The sequence below is a fragment of the Maylandia zebra genome, linkage group LG20, assembly GCF_041146795.1.
Source record: "Maylandia zebra isolate NMK-2024a linkage group LG20, Mzebra_GT3a, whole genome shotgun sequence".
NCBI classification, from domain to species: Eukaryota; Metazoa; Chordata; class Actinopteri; order Cichliformes; family Cichlidae; genus Maylandia; species Maylandia zebra.
In genome coordinates, this window is record NC_135186.1 from 19486446 (window position 1) to 19503068 (window position 16623).

Below are 16623 nucleotides of genomic sequence, written 5' to 3' on the forward strand. Positions count from 1 at the left end.
CAAATGTAATGCTATGGAAAAGTATATAACATGATTCCTATAAGCTTGTGTTACATCACATAAGTATTATTATCGTTGCTATTTAGATCGTGGCTCAAGAGTGATCAGAAGATTGCCGGTTCGAGCCCCGGCTCGGACACTCTCGGTATTGTGTCCGTGATCAAGACTCTTCGCCTACTGGTGATGGCCAGAGGGGACAGTAGTATTTTGGCACCCCAGCTGCCGGAATATTACTGTTTTTTTAGGATTTGTTTTTTCCCCCTATTTATAGATAATTTCATTGTTTAATCACATTAACATGTTCCTAATTTAATGTTTAAAAGATCACTTGGAAAAGGCAAGATCCCATGTAAAATTAGCGCAACAAACTGTATTGTCAATACTGGAAATAACCGTATTTTTATGAGGAAGTTATTTTCTGTTATTTTACGGTAGTATTTTGGCGCCCCAGCTGCCGGAATATTACCGTTTTTTTAAGATGTTTTTTGTAACAGTGTGATGATTCAGTAAGGACATCTCCTGGTTTCATCTTTATGTTTCCCTCTCACCAGATAACCAAACTGATATCATGACCAGCAGCTTTTAAAGCTGTGGCTCCAGCAAACATCAGCTGATACTAGAAATTAATATTAAATAAATTCTAACAACAGCTTATCAGGCTTAAACGTGCTGCTGTTGTTTAACGCGACATCCGCTGCTTTTTTCTTTCTGGGGCACAGTGGGCAATAAACAAACAAGAGAGAAAAGCCGATCAGCTGATCATTGATCAGTTTCATGAATGAAGTAGCAACAGGAGAGGGAGGGAGAGAGAATGAGAGGAGAAGAGGCAGATGTGCAGCGTAAACACAGAATAACTCCAGCTTTGTGTCTTTTTCCATTCTAGTTGAAGTCCAGGACAAACTGTGTTCCTTTTCAAAATATTTTGTGTAATAGTTTTTCTGAATACGAGATGATTCTGTTTTTTACGGAACGGCTGGAAACTAACCTTATGAAAAAATAAAGTTCACTATCAGTAACATCATAGCACCCACCCAGCTGTATAGAAACTCCGTCATGCTAGCTAGTACCAGTATGAGTTATTGTAACTGACTGTAAAAAGTCAGCATAACGAAAGTAAACTACACCTAAATTTGGTTAATATCTGACCCAGACAGACTGCAGGTCATAACTTCTCTCCTCGGGTCTCTCCTCCTCCTGCCTCACCTGCTGGCCTCCACTACTCGCTAATGTTACTGAATCTGCGGAAGCTCCGCAATAGCCACCACCAAACAATTGAGTTATTTTTACACATCTCCCAGCAGCTGGCCAATCCACCATCTTTCAGTGTTTATACCGTTAACAACAGCTTATCAGGCTTATCAGGCTTAAAAAAAAGAAAAAAATCCCCATCGGTCCACTGGGCAAATGCCTGGTATGCCCGATACCCCATGGCCAGTCCAGCTATGATCGTGCAGCGTTTAAAGCGTGGAAGTACTGACCTTACTTTGAGTTTGATTCCGTAAAAAGTGACAAAAACATTTTACAGCAAAAAAACCCCTAAACTTCCGAGCAAGCACCAAGCACGCTGCCACGGGAATGTGAAATTCACAGAGAAACTCGCAGATTCTTCCACTGACGGCTGTGGCACACCTGCACCAGGGCAAACATCCGCCTGCCCCACTCCTGCTATACAGGTGAAAATAGAGCAACAGGACCGCTGAGTCTTTGATTTTATTTATCTTCTGCTGTGTTTTACTTGCATTTATTTGAAAGACTGAGTGTAAACACAAAAAACTATTTTATTTTATGTGCTGGAATATGCAGAAAATAGGTTAAACAAATTTCTTCCAGTCAGAGAACGTTGCATATCATTTAATGTTTGCTTGATGCATAAAGTTAAAAGATTACAACTAATAAAACAAGTTTTAAAAAGAGACTTTTCCATTTGATTACATTTTATATGATGGATTATGCAGGAAAAGTAGAATTGGGCTGAAAGATCTATTCAGGTTGTAAATCATGTTTTTAAAAAGTAACTAAGTAACTAATTACTTTATAAAATAAGTAATCAGTAAAGTATTACTTTTTGGGGGAAGTAATCAGTAATTAGTTACTGATTACTTTTTTCAAGTAACTTGACCAACACTGTAATTATAATACCAATACATACATTTTAGACTGATAAGAATGACATAATGCCCATCTACATAACCATGCAACATGTTCATGCACATCTAACACACATACATTTGTCCTTTGTGGGGTTTTTGTTGTTATTGTTTTTATTTCATTTTCCAATTGCCGTCTTTGTAGATTCTGTGAATCTGTTTCTTGTTTTATGTTCTACAATAATAATAATTTAAAAAAAAAAAAAAAAAAAAAAAAACTAATGTAAGTTCAAAGGTCTTTGCTTGTATTGCTTTGCTGATAGTATGTTATTTGCCATAAGGTGTTCAGAGTTATTGATACCAGTGTAACCAGAGAGGAGAATGTATATTTTAAGTATATAACTTTCTACAGGGCTGAATATAACATCATTATGTAAAGGTCCAGATTCTCTGTGCTTTATCTGCAGATGATGTGCAGCACTTCTAACATCACACAAAGCAAAGGTTACTATCACACTGTTCTTGAAGTGCTGGGTGTGTTCATCTTCCGGGGCAGGACCATGGCAGAAATCTGAAAAAGACTTCCCTCTGAGGCAGCTCCTCGTGAAGCGTCCTGCTTGATCCCTGCAATGAGCTTCAGTCCGCCTGATGTTTTTGAAATGATGTCTCAGTGGGCCAACAGAACATCTGGCACAGGACAGCTGTCTGATGTTCTCCCTCACACTCCCTCACCCAGGGTGAATGTATCTGTTGATAACAGTGTGGACTAATGTGGATCCTGTGATTAAATGAAAAGAACAACTTACACTTCTATGAAACCTTCTGCTGCTGTGTTTTCAAATCTAACATTTTATTTAAAGTTTCCAGAATACCAGAGTTCTTTGTCAGTGTAATGGATCTAAAATGGTTTAAATGTTCAGTTTCATATCATTGTCCGTCTTATGTCAAAATCTCAAAGGACATAATTTAATTTCCAGATAATTCTGATATTAACAGGAACTCTGGGCCTCTGTGGAGTGTGGAGCTGATGCCATCGCTGTCTAAAATAGGATAACAAAAACTATGCAGTGCTGAATCATTCAGACATTCAGAGAGTAACACGGGTGATTATCATTGCCAACTAGCTTTTAACAAGACTCTAACACAATGCATTTCATTTAGCCTCTGAACCCTGGATTCAAAATGACAACCTTCAGTTGATCTATCATTTAAGCTTTCCTACTATAAACAAATACGATGGGATAAATTGGAGGTCAAATAGATAAGAAGGGGCTCGGCCATGTAATGATTTAAAAACAAGGAGTACAACTTTAAATTGGATCCTGTAAGTAACAGGAATCAGGTGTAGAGATTCCAACGCTGGGGTGCTCATTCTGTTTTGTACCAGTTAGCAGACAAGCAGCTGCATTTTGGACCAACTGGAGACTGTAAGCATGTTCCAAACCAAAGTGCAGAGCAATGAATTAGTCCAGTCTGCAAGTAATGAACAGATGAATAGTGGACCAAGATAAAGACATACCTTCCAGCTAAGGCCTTATCTTGGCTAGCTGTCTCAGATGGAAAAAGCCAGATTGGACTACTGGATTCACCTACCTACACAGTTTAAAGGAACCCTCTTTTTTAATATTTGTCTGACAATAAGAAGATAAGGGGCCCAGAGCACAGTCAATGTGTTTACTAAAGGAGTTGGCAAAAATGACAATTTCTGTTTTGTTTCCATTTAATTTAAATGTTTTTAAAAACAACATTCACAGTTTAACGTCTTCAAGGTAACATAATAACAGCTGAAGTGAGTCTGTGCCTGTTTTTAAAAGCAGATACATCTGCAAGTCATCTGCAAAATAGTGAAATAAATAAGTTATACTATGAAAAAATAGACCACAATGGCAACATAAACAGTGTAAACAAGGCTGGAACCAAACTTGAGCCTTGAGGTACATCATAATTAAGAGGGGCTATTTTTGAGCTGTAGGGACCACTGTTCACATAAAAAGTCCTTCCAGATAAGAGGGCAGCAGGGCTGCCAGAATCCAGAGTTAAGAGAATAACGTTAAAAACCCTCAAACGTCAACAGTAATTCATTGACTTGAGCAGCACTGTGCCACTAAATGAACATGTTGTCATTTCCTATTGTAGGCTGACAAGGCATGTGATAAGTGCTACATCTGAATACCTGTTAATGACAAATACATTCATTTCTTGAAAAATCTACTTCACTCAGTTTATTATGTGACTGATTTCAAAGTAATTTTTCCCCATGCTGCAAAGCTGCAGATATTTATTTCAGTATTATTCGTATAGCAACTTACAACCAGTAACAAGCAGCAATTGGTGACAGTGGGAAGAAAAAACAGACAGCACTATTTTTTCCAAAGATGAAGTAACATATTTAATCTAGTACACCTTACACACATGTCCTAACACTTAGATGAATATCACTAATTATAACAATACTGGGGAGAATAATAATATTTACTGCCAGATAACACTCCGGGCCAGCAGGTGGCGGTAATAGACTAGCGGCATGTTTATTTTCCTCAAGAGCAACAAGGAAGCAGAAGTAGTTGTTTATGCTAAATGTTTGTAGCTGTTCGACTTTATGTGAAGGGATATGATTCCTGGTCTTACACTGATTTAACCACTGACAACGTCGTTAGCTGGCTCTAGAGCAGGAAGAATGGCAGACGAAGCTCCTTTCCAGTTATTACACAGCGAGGTGATACAGTACATTTACAAGTCAGCAGAAGGAGAGACGGTAAGAAGCTCTCAGTAGGAGTTTAATGACCTATTTGGTGTTGTTGTTAATGTTTCTGTCTTTTACCCTGTATTTAGGAGAGTGGGAGAAATGTCACTAAATTGGAGAATATTGGATTCAGAGTGGGCCAAGGGCTGATAGAGAGGTAATAACCTTGACTGCTGCAAACATGCATGCCGTTTACTTCGACAAATCAAAGCACTACATGTACAAAGCCTGATTTACAACATGGATTCCCATTCAGAAAATGCAATCGAAATGCACAGCTGTAGGTGGGTGGCCATTAATGAACCATTAATGTACCATTAATGAACACAACAACAACAAAAAAAAAAAAAAACCCCAGAGTCTCTGGGGTTCAGGTCAGTCGAGTCGGCTGGGCCAGTCAGGAAACAATATTACACTCGTGGTGTTGTCGTTAGAGCACCAGGGTCTTTAAGGTCAACTTCATGATTTATCGGTCAAAAGTTGCGAAAGAAAAATGTATGAAGACTTAAAATATCATGTGACATTTAACAAAATATTTGGTCATAAACCACATATGAACATGAGTGATATCCCATTCTTAATCCATACGGTTTAATGATGGTGTTGACCCACTCTATGCAATTATAACAGCTTCAGTTCTTCTGGGAAGGCTTTAGAAACCCATTCCACGAAGCTCTCAAAGCACTGTTCTTGAGCTGATCTGAAGGCCACATGAAGTTTGGAGGTCTGTAACGACTGACGTTGGCAGCCTCTGCTCATTATGCGCCTTGCCATTCACTGCTCTGTGAGTTTATGTGGCCGAACACTTTGTGGCTGTGTTGTTGTTGTTCCCTGCGCTTCTACTTTTTCTAATATCACTAACAGTTGAATGTGGAATAGTTAGCAACGAGGAAATTTCATGACAGGTGGCATCCTATCATGTTATCAGGCTGGAATTGAGAGATCCTGAGAGAGAAATGTTTGTAGAAGCAGTCTGTATGCCTGGGTGCTTGATTTTATATACATGTGGTTAGAACACTTGAAGTCAGTGATTTGAACAGGTGAGTGAATACGATTGGTAATGTAGCGCATAGGAATTCTAAATATCACTTTGGATATTTTTGTTACTTTGGACTAGGGATGGGTGATATATTGAATATACTCAGTATTAAGCTGTCTGCATGTAATTCACCATGACATCCCACACGTTGCAAATGCGTCATTAAGCCTCTACATCACATTTTTGTGTATGTTATAAGCACAAAAGAACACCTTTTTAATTTCAATTGTTTTATTTTCTCTCGTGAATTCTTGCTTGATGTACTTTTTTGTTGCTGTGATCAGCAGTTTTCTAAAATACTCAAACCAGCCCCTCTGGCACCAAGAACTGTGCCACATTCAATGTCAGTTTTCTTCCCCATTTCTGTGCCCAGTTTCAGTTTGAGTTGGTGCCATTATATTGGCTGATTAGATACTTACCCTAATGAGCGGTTGAACTATTAAAATATGTTAATGTTAATAGTTATGTTAATATGTTAAAACTGTTAAAATAAAAATTTTAATTCATTCAGATTTTTTTGTATTCAAAGTAGAAACAAATATATTGAATGGTCGATTTGAATGAGTATACCAGTGCAATTTTAGGTACTATATGGTTGAAAATAACTTTTATTTTTGGAGGTTATTTAGACATATATTGTGTATCATGATATTGGATTTTCCTCAAATCACCCAGCCCTACTTTAGACCAGGATCAGAGTCAAACTTCATAAAATGTCTTTGTTTGCCAACACTTGGGAAATTATGTATAGGCATTCTAAATATCACTCCAGTTGTCTTCTTTTCAAGCTCTCAAAACTACCCTGTACCTGTCTGAACACTTACACAGACAGCATACTGTTTATGGGTCATGTGCACAGTTATACTAGGCGCATTCTCCTTAAATGCATCTTACAGCGAGCAGACCGTTGAAAGTCAATGAATGATGTCCTAGTTTAATTTACCCATCTCTTTGTTTCCCTCTAGATTGACTAAAGACACAGCACGGTTTAAGGATGAGCTGGACATTATGAAGTTTATATGTAAAGACTTCTGGACCTGTGTATTCAAGAAGCAAATCGACAACCTTCGAACCAATCACCAGGTCACTGGGAAGTCTGTTTTCTCTTCTTTTAATCCTGTTTTTTATTAATGTAGCCTCTGACAAATCTAAATGATGGTAAATGGACTGATTCTTATATAGCGCTTTCCTATTCTCCTGGAGTACTCAAAGCGCTCTATACAACATGCCTCATTCACCCAATCATACAAGCACTTCTAAACTCAAGTGCAACTAATAAGCATTCACACACATTCACGCTCCGATGAATGCATCGGAGGGCAATTTGGGGTTAGTATCTTGCCCAAGGATATTTGGCATGCAGACTGGAGGAGCCAGGAATCGAACCACATACCTTCCAGTCAGTCGCTGATCTGCTCTACCACCTGAGCCACAGCCACCCAAATGATAATTCCTTTTTGTCATCCATAATATATTTGTAATATATAAATGCCAGTACTGTGATATTTTGCCTTACTTCCTGTCAGATTGATTGTTTGTTGTTCTGCTGATGTGTGTCATTGCTGATGTCATATATCATCATATGATCATGTGTTTTAGGGCATCTATGTTCTGCAGGACAATAAGTTTGGATTACTGAGTCATCTGTCAGTGGGAAAACAATACTTGGAACATGCCCCAAAGGTGCTTTTTTTCTTTTACTGGTCTGTTTTAAAAGACTTTCTCTGCTTCTCAAACTGTCTCTTTTACTGAGACAACATGTACATGCACAGTAGCACATCATACCATCAGAGGTGAGCAGCATGAGTCCTGAAAGACACTGACACCAAAAGAGAGAATCTGTAAGAAAAGTGTGCGCTATGTGCACAAAGTAAGACAATTATGTTGAATAAAGGCTGGATTATAAAATTAAACTCATTTAATTTCACTTCTTATAACATGTCACAGTAGAGGCAATAGAGAGCAGGCAGAGAACATCCTTCAACATGGGCAGTAAAATAATTCAGTCAGTCAGTGGTGGTAAGTTTACTGTACTTTTGCTTTGCTGTGGTCTGGCCCACAGCAGCATCAGAGCTGGTGAAAGTAACAGACTGAATAAACTTACTAGCAAGGCTGGCTCTGTGACTGATGGCAAACTGGACAGCCTTTTCAAACTGTGGTGAAAAGGAGGTCAGTCAACAAACTGTTAACCAGTATGGATGGATCCTGACCAGCTTCTGCACCACTTACTTGACAGACAGCAGAACACTTTGTCTAACAGACTGATTCAGTTCTGATGATGCCACATGGACAGGTTCAGATTACTTTTAGTTCTCCTTTATCATAAACCTTCCAATTAGCAGTTTGTTTGTTTTTTCTTTTGCCAGTGAGACAAGACACCATAGATCGAATGAAATGTAGGAACGCCTGACTTCCCTTCTTATCAAGGTTTACTGATTTTTTTTAAAAAAAAGGAGAACTGATGAGTTTCAGAACAGAGAATTGCTTGTTTTTTATCTGTGTATAAATGGCCAAACATGATCAGTTGTATCCGTTTTACATGAGTGCTGTTGTGACAGATGTGATTAATGCTGCAATCACATTGTTTACCTACATTCGGTCTCAGTCTTCCTGTCGTTCAGTACTGAGTATCAAATGCTCATTCACTCTTTGTTAACAGTTTATTTGCTTAGAATATAGCTTGAACCAGTGCCACAGGCCACAGTATTTACAGCCTGTAGTTCTTGATGGAAATGGCTATAGTGAACGTGGACTTTCCAAGCAGAGAGGACCAAGGCTGAGATATAGGAGTGGAAGGATTGGATTATACCTTATACAGAAGGTGCAGTGTGAAACAGATTCAATTCAATTCAGTTTTATTTATATAGCGCCAAGTGACAACTACAGTTGCCTCATGGCGCTTTATATTGTAAGATAAATACCTTACAATAATAATTAAATGCTGTGTTAAGATTACATGGACAGTCACCCACACTAATTATTTTTCCTGACATCTGAGCTGAGTACTAAATCAGACAAAATGTCTGAGACATCAGACAGAAGCTCTGATTGAGGCCCAGGTGGAGCATAGAAACATACAAATGAAACTGGTTTTTGAGTTTTCCAGCTATGGTGGATGAGGCTAAGCAAATTAAAACTGAATTAAAACTGTCTGGCTCTTTGGTTGAATAACCAGCTGGAGTAGAAGATAACTGTTCAAGGAACTGATAAGAGTAAAGGTGTTCATATACTGTGACCCTGTTTTATATGTGAGACCATTCACTGTCATCATATGAAGTAACTGTTTTCCTCCTGCAGTATCTGGCCTTCACATGTGGTTTGGTGAGAGGAGCTCTATCCAATCTGGGAGTGAAGAGTATTGTGACTTCTGAGGTGTCTGTCATGCCTTCATGTAAGGATTTAGTCATTCAAAAATCTTTTTAAAGAGCATTTATCAGTCATCTCCAAACTGAGGTTTGGGGGTTTGTTTTATTTGCTGAATCAATTCCATTAAAATGCCATTGAGTGGTTCAGAAAGAGAAGTTTGTGTTGCCCATGCACATGATTGAAATATGCCTCAGATATTTTAAATGGAGAATACTTGTGTGATTTTTACATGACTCTGGATTAAAGTAGGGCTGAACGATATATCGCATTTGCGATAATATCGCGACATGATCAAGTGCAATTTTCTAACCGCAAAGGCTGCGATTATACTCTGGACATGTCCAAATTCATGGGCTGCATCCTCCTGAGGCCGCATTTGTAGACCGATTACGTCACAGCGACGCGCCGAAGGCTGTCCAAATTACTACCATATCCCAGAATTCATAGCGCGGCCCAGCCAAACTCCAGTTTCCAGCAATGGCGGCCGCTACTAAGTTTTAAAATTACTCATACTAATCTTTCTGGGTCACAAAATAAACTTTTAACATATTTTCAGGCGAGAAAGTAGTTGTGTAAACATCAAATATCTGCTCGGTTTATCAAGATATCGCATCTTTGCTAAAGTGCTTCGACGTTTTCAGAGGCGTCTGCTACCCACCAGCTCGACAGCTAGCCGGGAGCTCGAGGGTTACTGATGCGGCCGAGAACGGCACAACTCCCGGCACATCATTTTCAGATCACCGCGGAGTTTCGCTGCTCGGGTTAAACGTAATATATAAGTCACTTAGACAACCTAAAAATGTTATTGTTGGGCTTTTTTCAGTGTTTTGTTTGTTCGTGAGTAAATCGGTTTGGCTGAGATTAAAGTTATTAGATTAGATAAAATAAAACTTTATTAATCCCCCGGGTGGGTTCCTCCTTGGTTTTCACACAGCTGACTAAACGTCAAGGAGAAAACTTATTAAACAGAAGTATGAGACAGTCGAGAATTTACACCAGTGTCTGGTTATATTTTAGATAGCAAGAAGCAGACGGCCGAGTTTATTAAACTCCACCGAGACAGCGGTGACGCTAATCAGAACTAATCAGAAGGCTAGACCGTCCAATTTCACGCCTTTAAACTTTAAAGGCGTGTTTGTGTGTGTGTTTATACAATTGCTATTATGTTTGCACTTTATGTGTAATGTTACTGACTGCAGAGATCAGTAAGATGTGTGTATTTTTTATTTATTAGTTTTATTTATTTAATATTATTTTTTAATTGAATGACAGTCTAGTAGTTCACAGATGTCGAAAAACTGAGTGTGGTAAAGCCACTGATTTTGTTTATGTATATTTCTGCAATCTGCACATTGTACTGACTTTCATTTTAATGTTTACACCAGGGTTCCTTGTCACCACTTTATGCTCAGATGTTTGTAAGCTAAAAATAAACTATTGTGTATGTTCAAATATACTGTTGTGATTGAAGAAGTTAAATAAAAATGTCAGTCATCAATTCATGCATCACCTCATGTCATCATAACAGAGGTCTGTCTTCCAGGAAAGAACAGTTTAAAATTAATGTAATATAGTATTGGCCATACTATATGATGTATTGCTTGTCTTTGTTTAATAATACAGAAGACAAAGACCTTAAAAAATAATCGCATATCGCATCGCAATCGCAATATTGGGGCAAAAAATCGCAATTAGATTATTTTCCATAATCGTTCAGCCCTAGATTAAAGTAAGGTATAGTTTTTGGTTTTTATGGACAGAGTCACAGGTGTGAATAGTGTTGCTGAGGTGAAGAGCATGTCAGACAGGATTGTGAGTTTGAAGCTAGAAGTCAAAGTGGTGATATTGAATGTAGTTAGTGTGTAGGTAGGTAGAGAGGGTACCAGTGTGGGAGAGAGTGGTGAAATGTGTGTAGCTAGGCAGCATCAGATGGTAGTCTGGAAGATGTCTGGAAATCATGAACAGGAAACAAGTGAAGGCAGAGGTGACAGATGGATGCAAGGTGGGGCTGGGATTTAGGCTACGTTCACACTGCAGGCAAAAGCGCATCAAATCCGATTTATTTTTTTTTGACCCTATGCGACCCATATCCGATCATGGTATGACAGTGTGAACGGCACAAATCCGATATTTTCAAATCCGATCTGGGTCACTTTCGTATGTGGTACTGAATCCGATACATATCCGATGTTTTAGAAAGCGAGGCTGTGTGAATGGTCATGTCGCATTAAATCCGTCTTTTACGTCACTGACTTGTGTCAGTGACGTAAAAGACGGATGTAGTTAGATAATGGATGTAGTTAGATAATGTAGTTAGATAATGTCAATGATAATTGACAGACGGCAATTATCAGCGCCGGAGAAGACATCGTGAACGCTTCCTGGCCATCCAGCAGATGTCAGTGAAACTGTTTGGAAGACAATGTTGGAGAAACGTGAACATTTTATTTGTACTGCATAATCTGCAGATTCTGACAGAAATCTGCAACTATCCTTTGAAGCACTGCTCCTCTCTAAAACAGCAATAAGGATAATTATTAGGTTATCTACATTATTATGTAAATAACAAAATAACTTAAAGCAAAAAATTGGGAAACATAAAGTCCGAAGTCTTTATATTAAGGGCCATCAGTCAAACAATATTGTTTGCTCTGGGTCTAAACAGAGCGCATTTTGTGTGACGCCTTCTTTTATGCATGCGTGCCGCTCTGAGCGTTCACACTAGAGCAAGTTTGCTGTCCCATTTTATTTGTAGTGTGAACAAGCAGACAAAAAAATCAGATTTGATCAATTGAGCATTAAGACCTGCAGTGTGAACGTAGCATTAGTAGTGTAGATTATTGCACATGAAATAGTACACTGATGTTTAAGTTTGAGTGAAAGATTAATCAAATAGCTGTTTGTTTTAGTCTTTTTCACCACTGTAGCAAACATGTCTACTCATATAGTGCAACTTAAATTGAACTAAACTAGGAAAAAATGAAAAGCCAATGTGAGTTTCTTCTTTTTGTGTCAGCTAACACGAAAAATGTCTTTCTGCCTTTGCAGGTAAATTCCAGGTGATGATCCAGAAAGCGTAGGAGGTTACACACTCAAGCTGCACTCTTCCCTGGTGTCATATTGCCTTATCTGTTAGAAAGGGAAATGCCATCCGTACTACTCAGTGAGAATTTCTCTCGGCACTGCAGGGATTACAGTAGGGACTGGCAAAGGTTTCTATGGCTTAAGCTCTGGATGGCTGCAAACATCTGTATCCTGCTGACACACTGTCATTATCATGAGTGGAAAAGTACAGTCCAGTGACATTAACATTTTGTCTGCTAACATTTATATTAACATAATCCCTTTTGAAGTAAAGTCTCACTAAATGAACATTTGGCTTAATATCAGAAAAGAAGTGTTTGCCACCACCTACTGTCACATCTAGTTTAGTAGCATTTTCACTATAAAGACAAACAAACCTACAGTGCTTCACAAATTTAAAAGACAGAACCGCCAAAAATTTGATTATTAGGGAAGTCACAAACTGAATTTATGTTTTTTACACCCAAATCGAAGCCAGCACTAAACTTTTTCTGAGAACTTACTAAAACTCATTTTTGGTTCATGATTGCCAGTAAATATCTCCAATTTCTGAATCTTATTCAATAAGAATATTATTAAAATAATACATTTTAAAATTCTCGAGTAACAATAATCACATTTTTTTCACTTTTTTTTATGACACTATCATCAGTTTAATAAGTATTATATGGTTTTGATTAAAGAGCTTGTACATACTGGCAGGTTAACCATTTTGGTATCTGTGAGGTAAAGCGTATACTGGGTGGTGCTATAATAAACGTGTTAAGATGTCTATATTTATAATCATCACTAACTTGTGTATTGTTCCACCCCTGCCTCCGCACCAAAATGAGCAGATTATTAAAACAGAGGAAATGTGGCGCCCTTTAGCAGGTTGATGAACATTGCTTGCAAGAAATCCATGCCTAAGAAAGCAACTTAGGCTACATCTACATGAACACAGGTATTTTTTTTAAATGGCACAAACAGTCTCAAGTGTTTTTGAGAATGTGCCAAAGCAGCAGGTGGTGATATAACCCTAGTTTTGAAGAAATCCCACAAACAATAACACAGCACACAGTCTGACATCAAAGAAGAGATAATGGAAAACACGTTTGATGTTACAAGACAAATATTCATTTTCTTTGCCAACATGTAAATGTAGAAATGTAGTTTTTGAAAATGTTCACCCTGGCAGAAGTTTTTACTGATCGAAAATCCTGTGTATGTGTACGGACGTAGCCTCATTTATATATTGATGGCTAATATGACCAAACACAGTTTGATATCATGAATAAGTACGTTTGCAGTGATGAAGAGCAACATTCCTGTCGAAGCGTGAAAAAGTGTGATTTATTTTCTTTGCATCAAAGTTGTATGTTCTACCCTTCAGGTGCTTCCTTCACTTGCAATAAATTTAAGCATGAAAACAATTTCTGAATGGTTCCTTTTCCACACTTTGATCGTTTACTATTCTGTCAAACACATTTCAGAAATGACAAGACCACAATACCAAACAAAGATAATTTATCTGAATTTCAGGAGTGGGGCCACACCTCAGACACGCTCCTTCAGGTTCTCCATCTACGTGCTGTTTGTAATCTTTTTTTATGCAAACACCCATCAGCATCTAATGATTTGTGCTCACCATGGGCCCCTCGTCCCTCATACCATCAGACGAAAACCTCTACTGCTCAATTTCATCAAATTCCCTCCAGGCACTTCAAGAAACCAAAACACTTCTCTTCTAAATGACATGATCAGGCTTCAGAGAGACCGAACATTACCGGCCATCCTGGGGAACCTGTTGGGAATCATTCTACATCTATTCACCCCATCAGAACTCCTCTCTGCTCCATCCAGTTATAGAGTGGCTCAGGTCGCTCGCCATCTCAGCGAAATTATAATTTCAGAACCTCCATTAGGGGAGAATCACCCACAAGCAAAAGCTCCCGGCATAGATCCACACTCGCTTTCCCTGAAACTGGCCGATCCACCTCAGTGCCAGGCTATGAAGACACAATGCTGTTTCCACGCTTCAGTCATGTCTCCTGAAAATATTCTTCCCTTAAGGATATAGATTGGACTGGACTTTACCTCACCGATGAGTCCTAACACTAGAATTACTGACTTTTTTATTTTCTGGTGCAAGTCCCAAGGTGTTATTCACCCCTGCTGAGATTTTCACAGGTCGTCAGCTCAATTCTCCTACTGCTTTTGTTGTGCAAACCACAGCTCAGATCCAAGGCAGGCCAAACCTCTGTGTTATAACCTTCAGAAATGCCTGCCGTGTCTATACAAAATATCCCACACATTGACTGACCTGCAAATATGAAAGACACACATTCACAATATATAGAAACACAAATCTGTTTTATTTATTAAAAAAAGTGTGAAAACAGAATGAAAAGTTCTGTGACATGAGTGACATTGATATTTCTGGTGCCAGTAATCACAGAGACAATGCCCTGAGAAAGATTCATTTCTATTATGCAACACCTTCGATTTGATGACAAGGACATGCAGGCAGAACGGGTGAAAACAGACAAACTTGTGACAATCTCCGACATCTGGACAAGCTTCAACAAGAACTGTGCTAAGAGTTTCACTCCAGGAGAACACATGACCATAGATGAACAGCTGTTCCCTACCAAGGTTTGTTGTCCATTCACACAACCAAGCAATGTTCCCTCTAATTTTCCATGTGTCTGAGCAAACACACAAACTCCCTGAGCGATCCCTTGGACCACTGTGAGCGACATCAGACGTGTGCACTGTGGTCACGGCAGCATCGAATCCATCCTAGTTACATGGTCTATTAAAATAATCAAATTACAGCATTTACATTTATGTTAGACTACTTTTAATTAACTGCTTTAGCCCACTTACAATGAAAATGTAAAACAAAAATGTAGTCATTGACCTGTGTAGTATGTCAACACTATTGGAAGTAAAAATAACTTGAACTCAAATTTTGAAAACACAACTTTATTCTTTTTTCTTTTCTTTTTTTTTTTTAATAAAGCTCTGACTTGTATTATGAGTCTGAGTCTGTGGTCTGGGAGAGAGTCCTGTAACTCTGTCTGCAAAATACAGTATATAATGACCAATGCTGGGCAATTAATTATATAGTTACTTCTTCAAAAAAGTACCTCAGTTTGGCAAACAACAAAGTTTTTTGCAGCTATTTTTTTAAAATAAACATTTCAAACTATTTACAGCACAATCAGGTGTTCTGCATCAAATTTGATGCCACACAAATTATTAATGCCACTCCAAGAATAATTTCTGTCCACATAAAGGAGAACAACAGCCTGGTACCTGCAGGCCTGACAACAGCAGATGTATCACTGCTGTAACACCTGTAACATTCAGCAGTGGCCTCATTGTTCTGACACACAACAAAACTATTGACTACACTACACACTAACTACATAAGATTTGCGCTAAACGTCGCAAGTCTCTCACGTCTCAAAACACCGCCGTCACTCCTACAACTTCCCCCCGTCTCTTAACAACTTGCCATATCATTTTTTGATTGGTCGACATGGTACTTTTTTCGACCAATAGGAAAGGGTGGGTTTTTTTGGTTTTGTTTTTGCTCACAGGCAGAGAGCGCTTTCGAGCGTTTCTTCTCGCAGTAAATATAAACAACGATAGTATTCAGGAAGAAAACCAAACATTGCATATATTTTTATCATAACTCTGGTTTTACGTGGCCTATCAACACAATTTAAAAACTGGTATAAAGTCCACACTTTCTCCGTCAATTGTTCCGTCGGTCCTGCTCACATCTCCAACGGTTTACACGTTGTCATTAACGTGGCTTCACTCCACATCAGCCACGCCGCTTTGCTAGCTAAAGCACCGGTGTCGACACATAAGGACGCTGTCATAGCCTGTCAACGACGTTGATTAGCTGCGTATGTGAATCGCATTATTGGCTGGACTATGGGATAAGGTGGCATCGTTCTAATCCCATACGGGAGCAGCCAGTCACTTACTGACTAACACTGCAAAACAGAATTGTTGAAATTTTAATTTCAATTCAGGTTAGATTTTTTTTGTGCGCAACGCAGATTTTCTGTGCGCAGAGACCGTGCCAGCAGTGCGCAATTGCGCACGTGCGCAGCTTAGAGGGAACATTGCAACCAAGCCAGACAAATTTGGGATCAAGTTCTGGATGGCCACGGATTTGGAGACCAAATATGTCTCCAATGCATCTCCTTACTTGGGAAAGGACCCCAGTCGTCAGAAGGGAGAGAGGCTGGCAGAGAACGTGGTCATGAAACTGATGCAGCCGTTTTTGGTTGATGGGAGAAACG

General features: G+C 38.8%; 1 protein-coding gene across 1 annotated transcript; it reads left to right on the top strand.

Annotated features, from left to right (window-relative positions):
* The first annotated feature begins 4617 nt into the window (after window positions 1-4617).
* trappc6b (trafficking protein particle complex subunit 6B) lies at window positions 4618-13731 on the top strand. Its single transcript, XM_004570917.3, has 6 exons — window positions 4618-4842; window positions 4920-4987; window positions 6835-6952; window positions 7469-7552; window positions 9167-9260; window positions 12284-13731. The coding sequence occupies exons 1-6, from the start codon at window positions 4765-4767 to the stop codon at window positions 12313-12315; spliced, it is 474 nt and encodes a 157-aa protein (XP_004570974.1). The 5' UTR covers window positions 4618-4764; the 3' UTR covers window positions 12316-13731.
* Window positions 13732-16623: the final 2892 nt, after the last annotated feature.

What these genes read in the sequence shown, in the direction of transcription:
- trappc6b (XM_004570917.3), top strand. Translation starts at nt 4,765, where the DNA reads ATGGCAGACGAAGCTCCTTTCCAGTTATTACACAGCGAGGTGATACAG. An exon ending in AGTCAGCAGAAGGAGAGACG is followed by an intron (nt 4,843 to 4,919) that starts GTAAGAAGCTCT and finishes CCCTGTATTTAG; the next exon opens with GAGAGTGGGAGAAATGTCAC. An exon ending in ACCTTCGAACCAATCACCAG is followed by an intron (nt 6,953 to 7,468) that starts GTCACTGGGAAG and finishes CATGTGTTTTAG; the next exon opens with GGCATCTATGTTCTGCAGGA.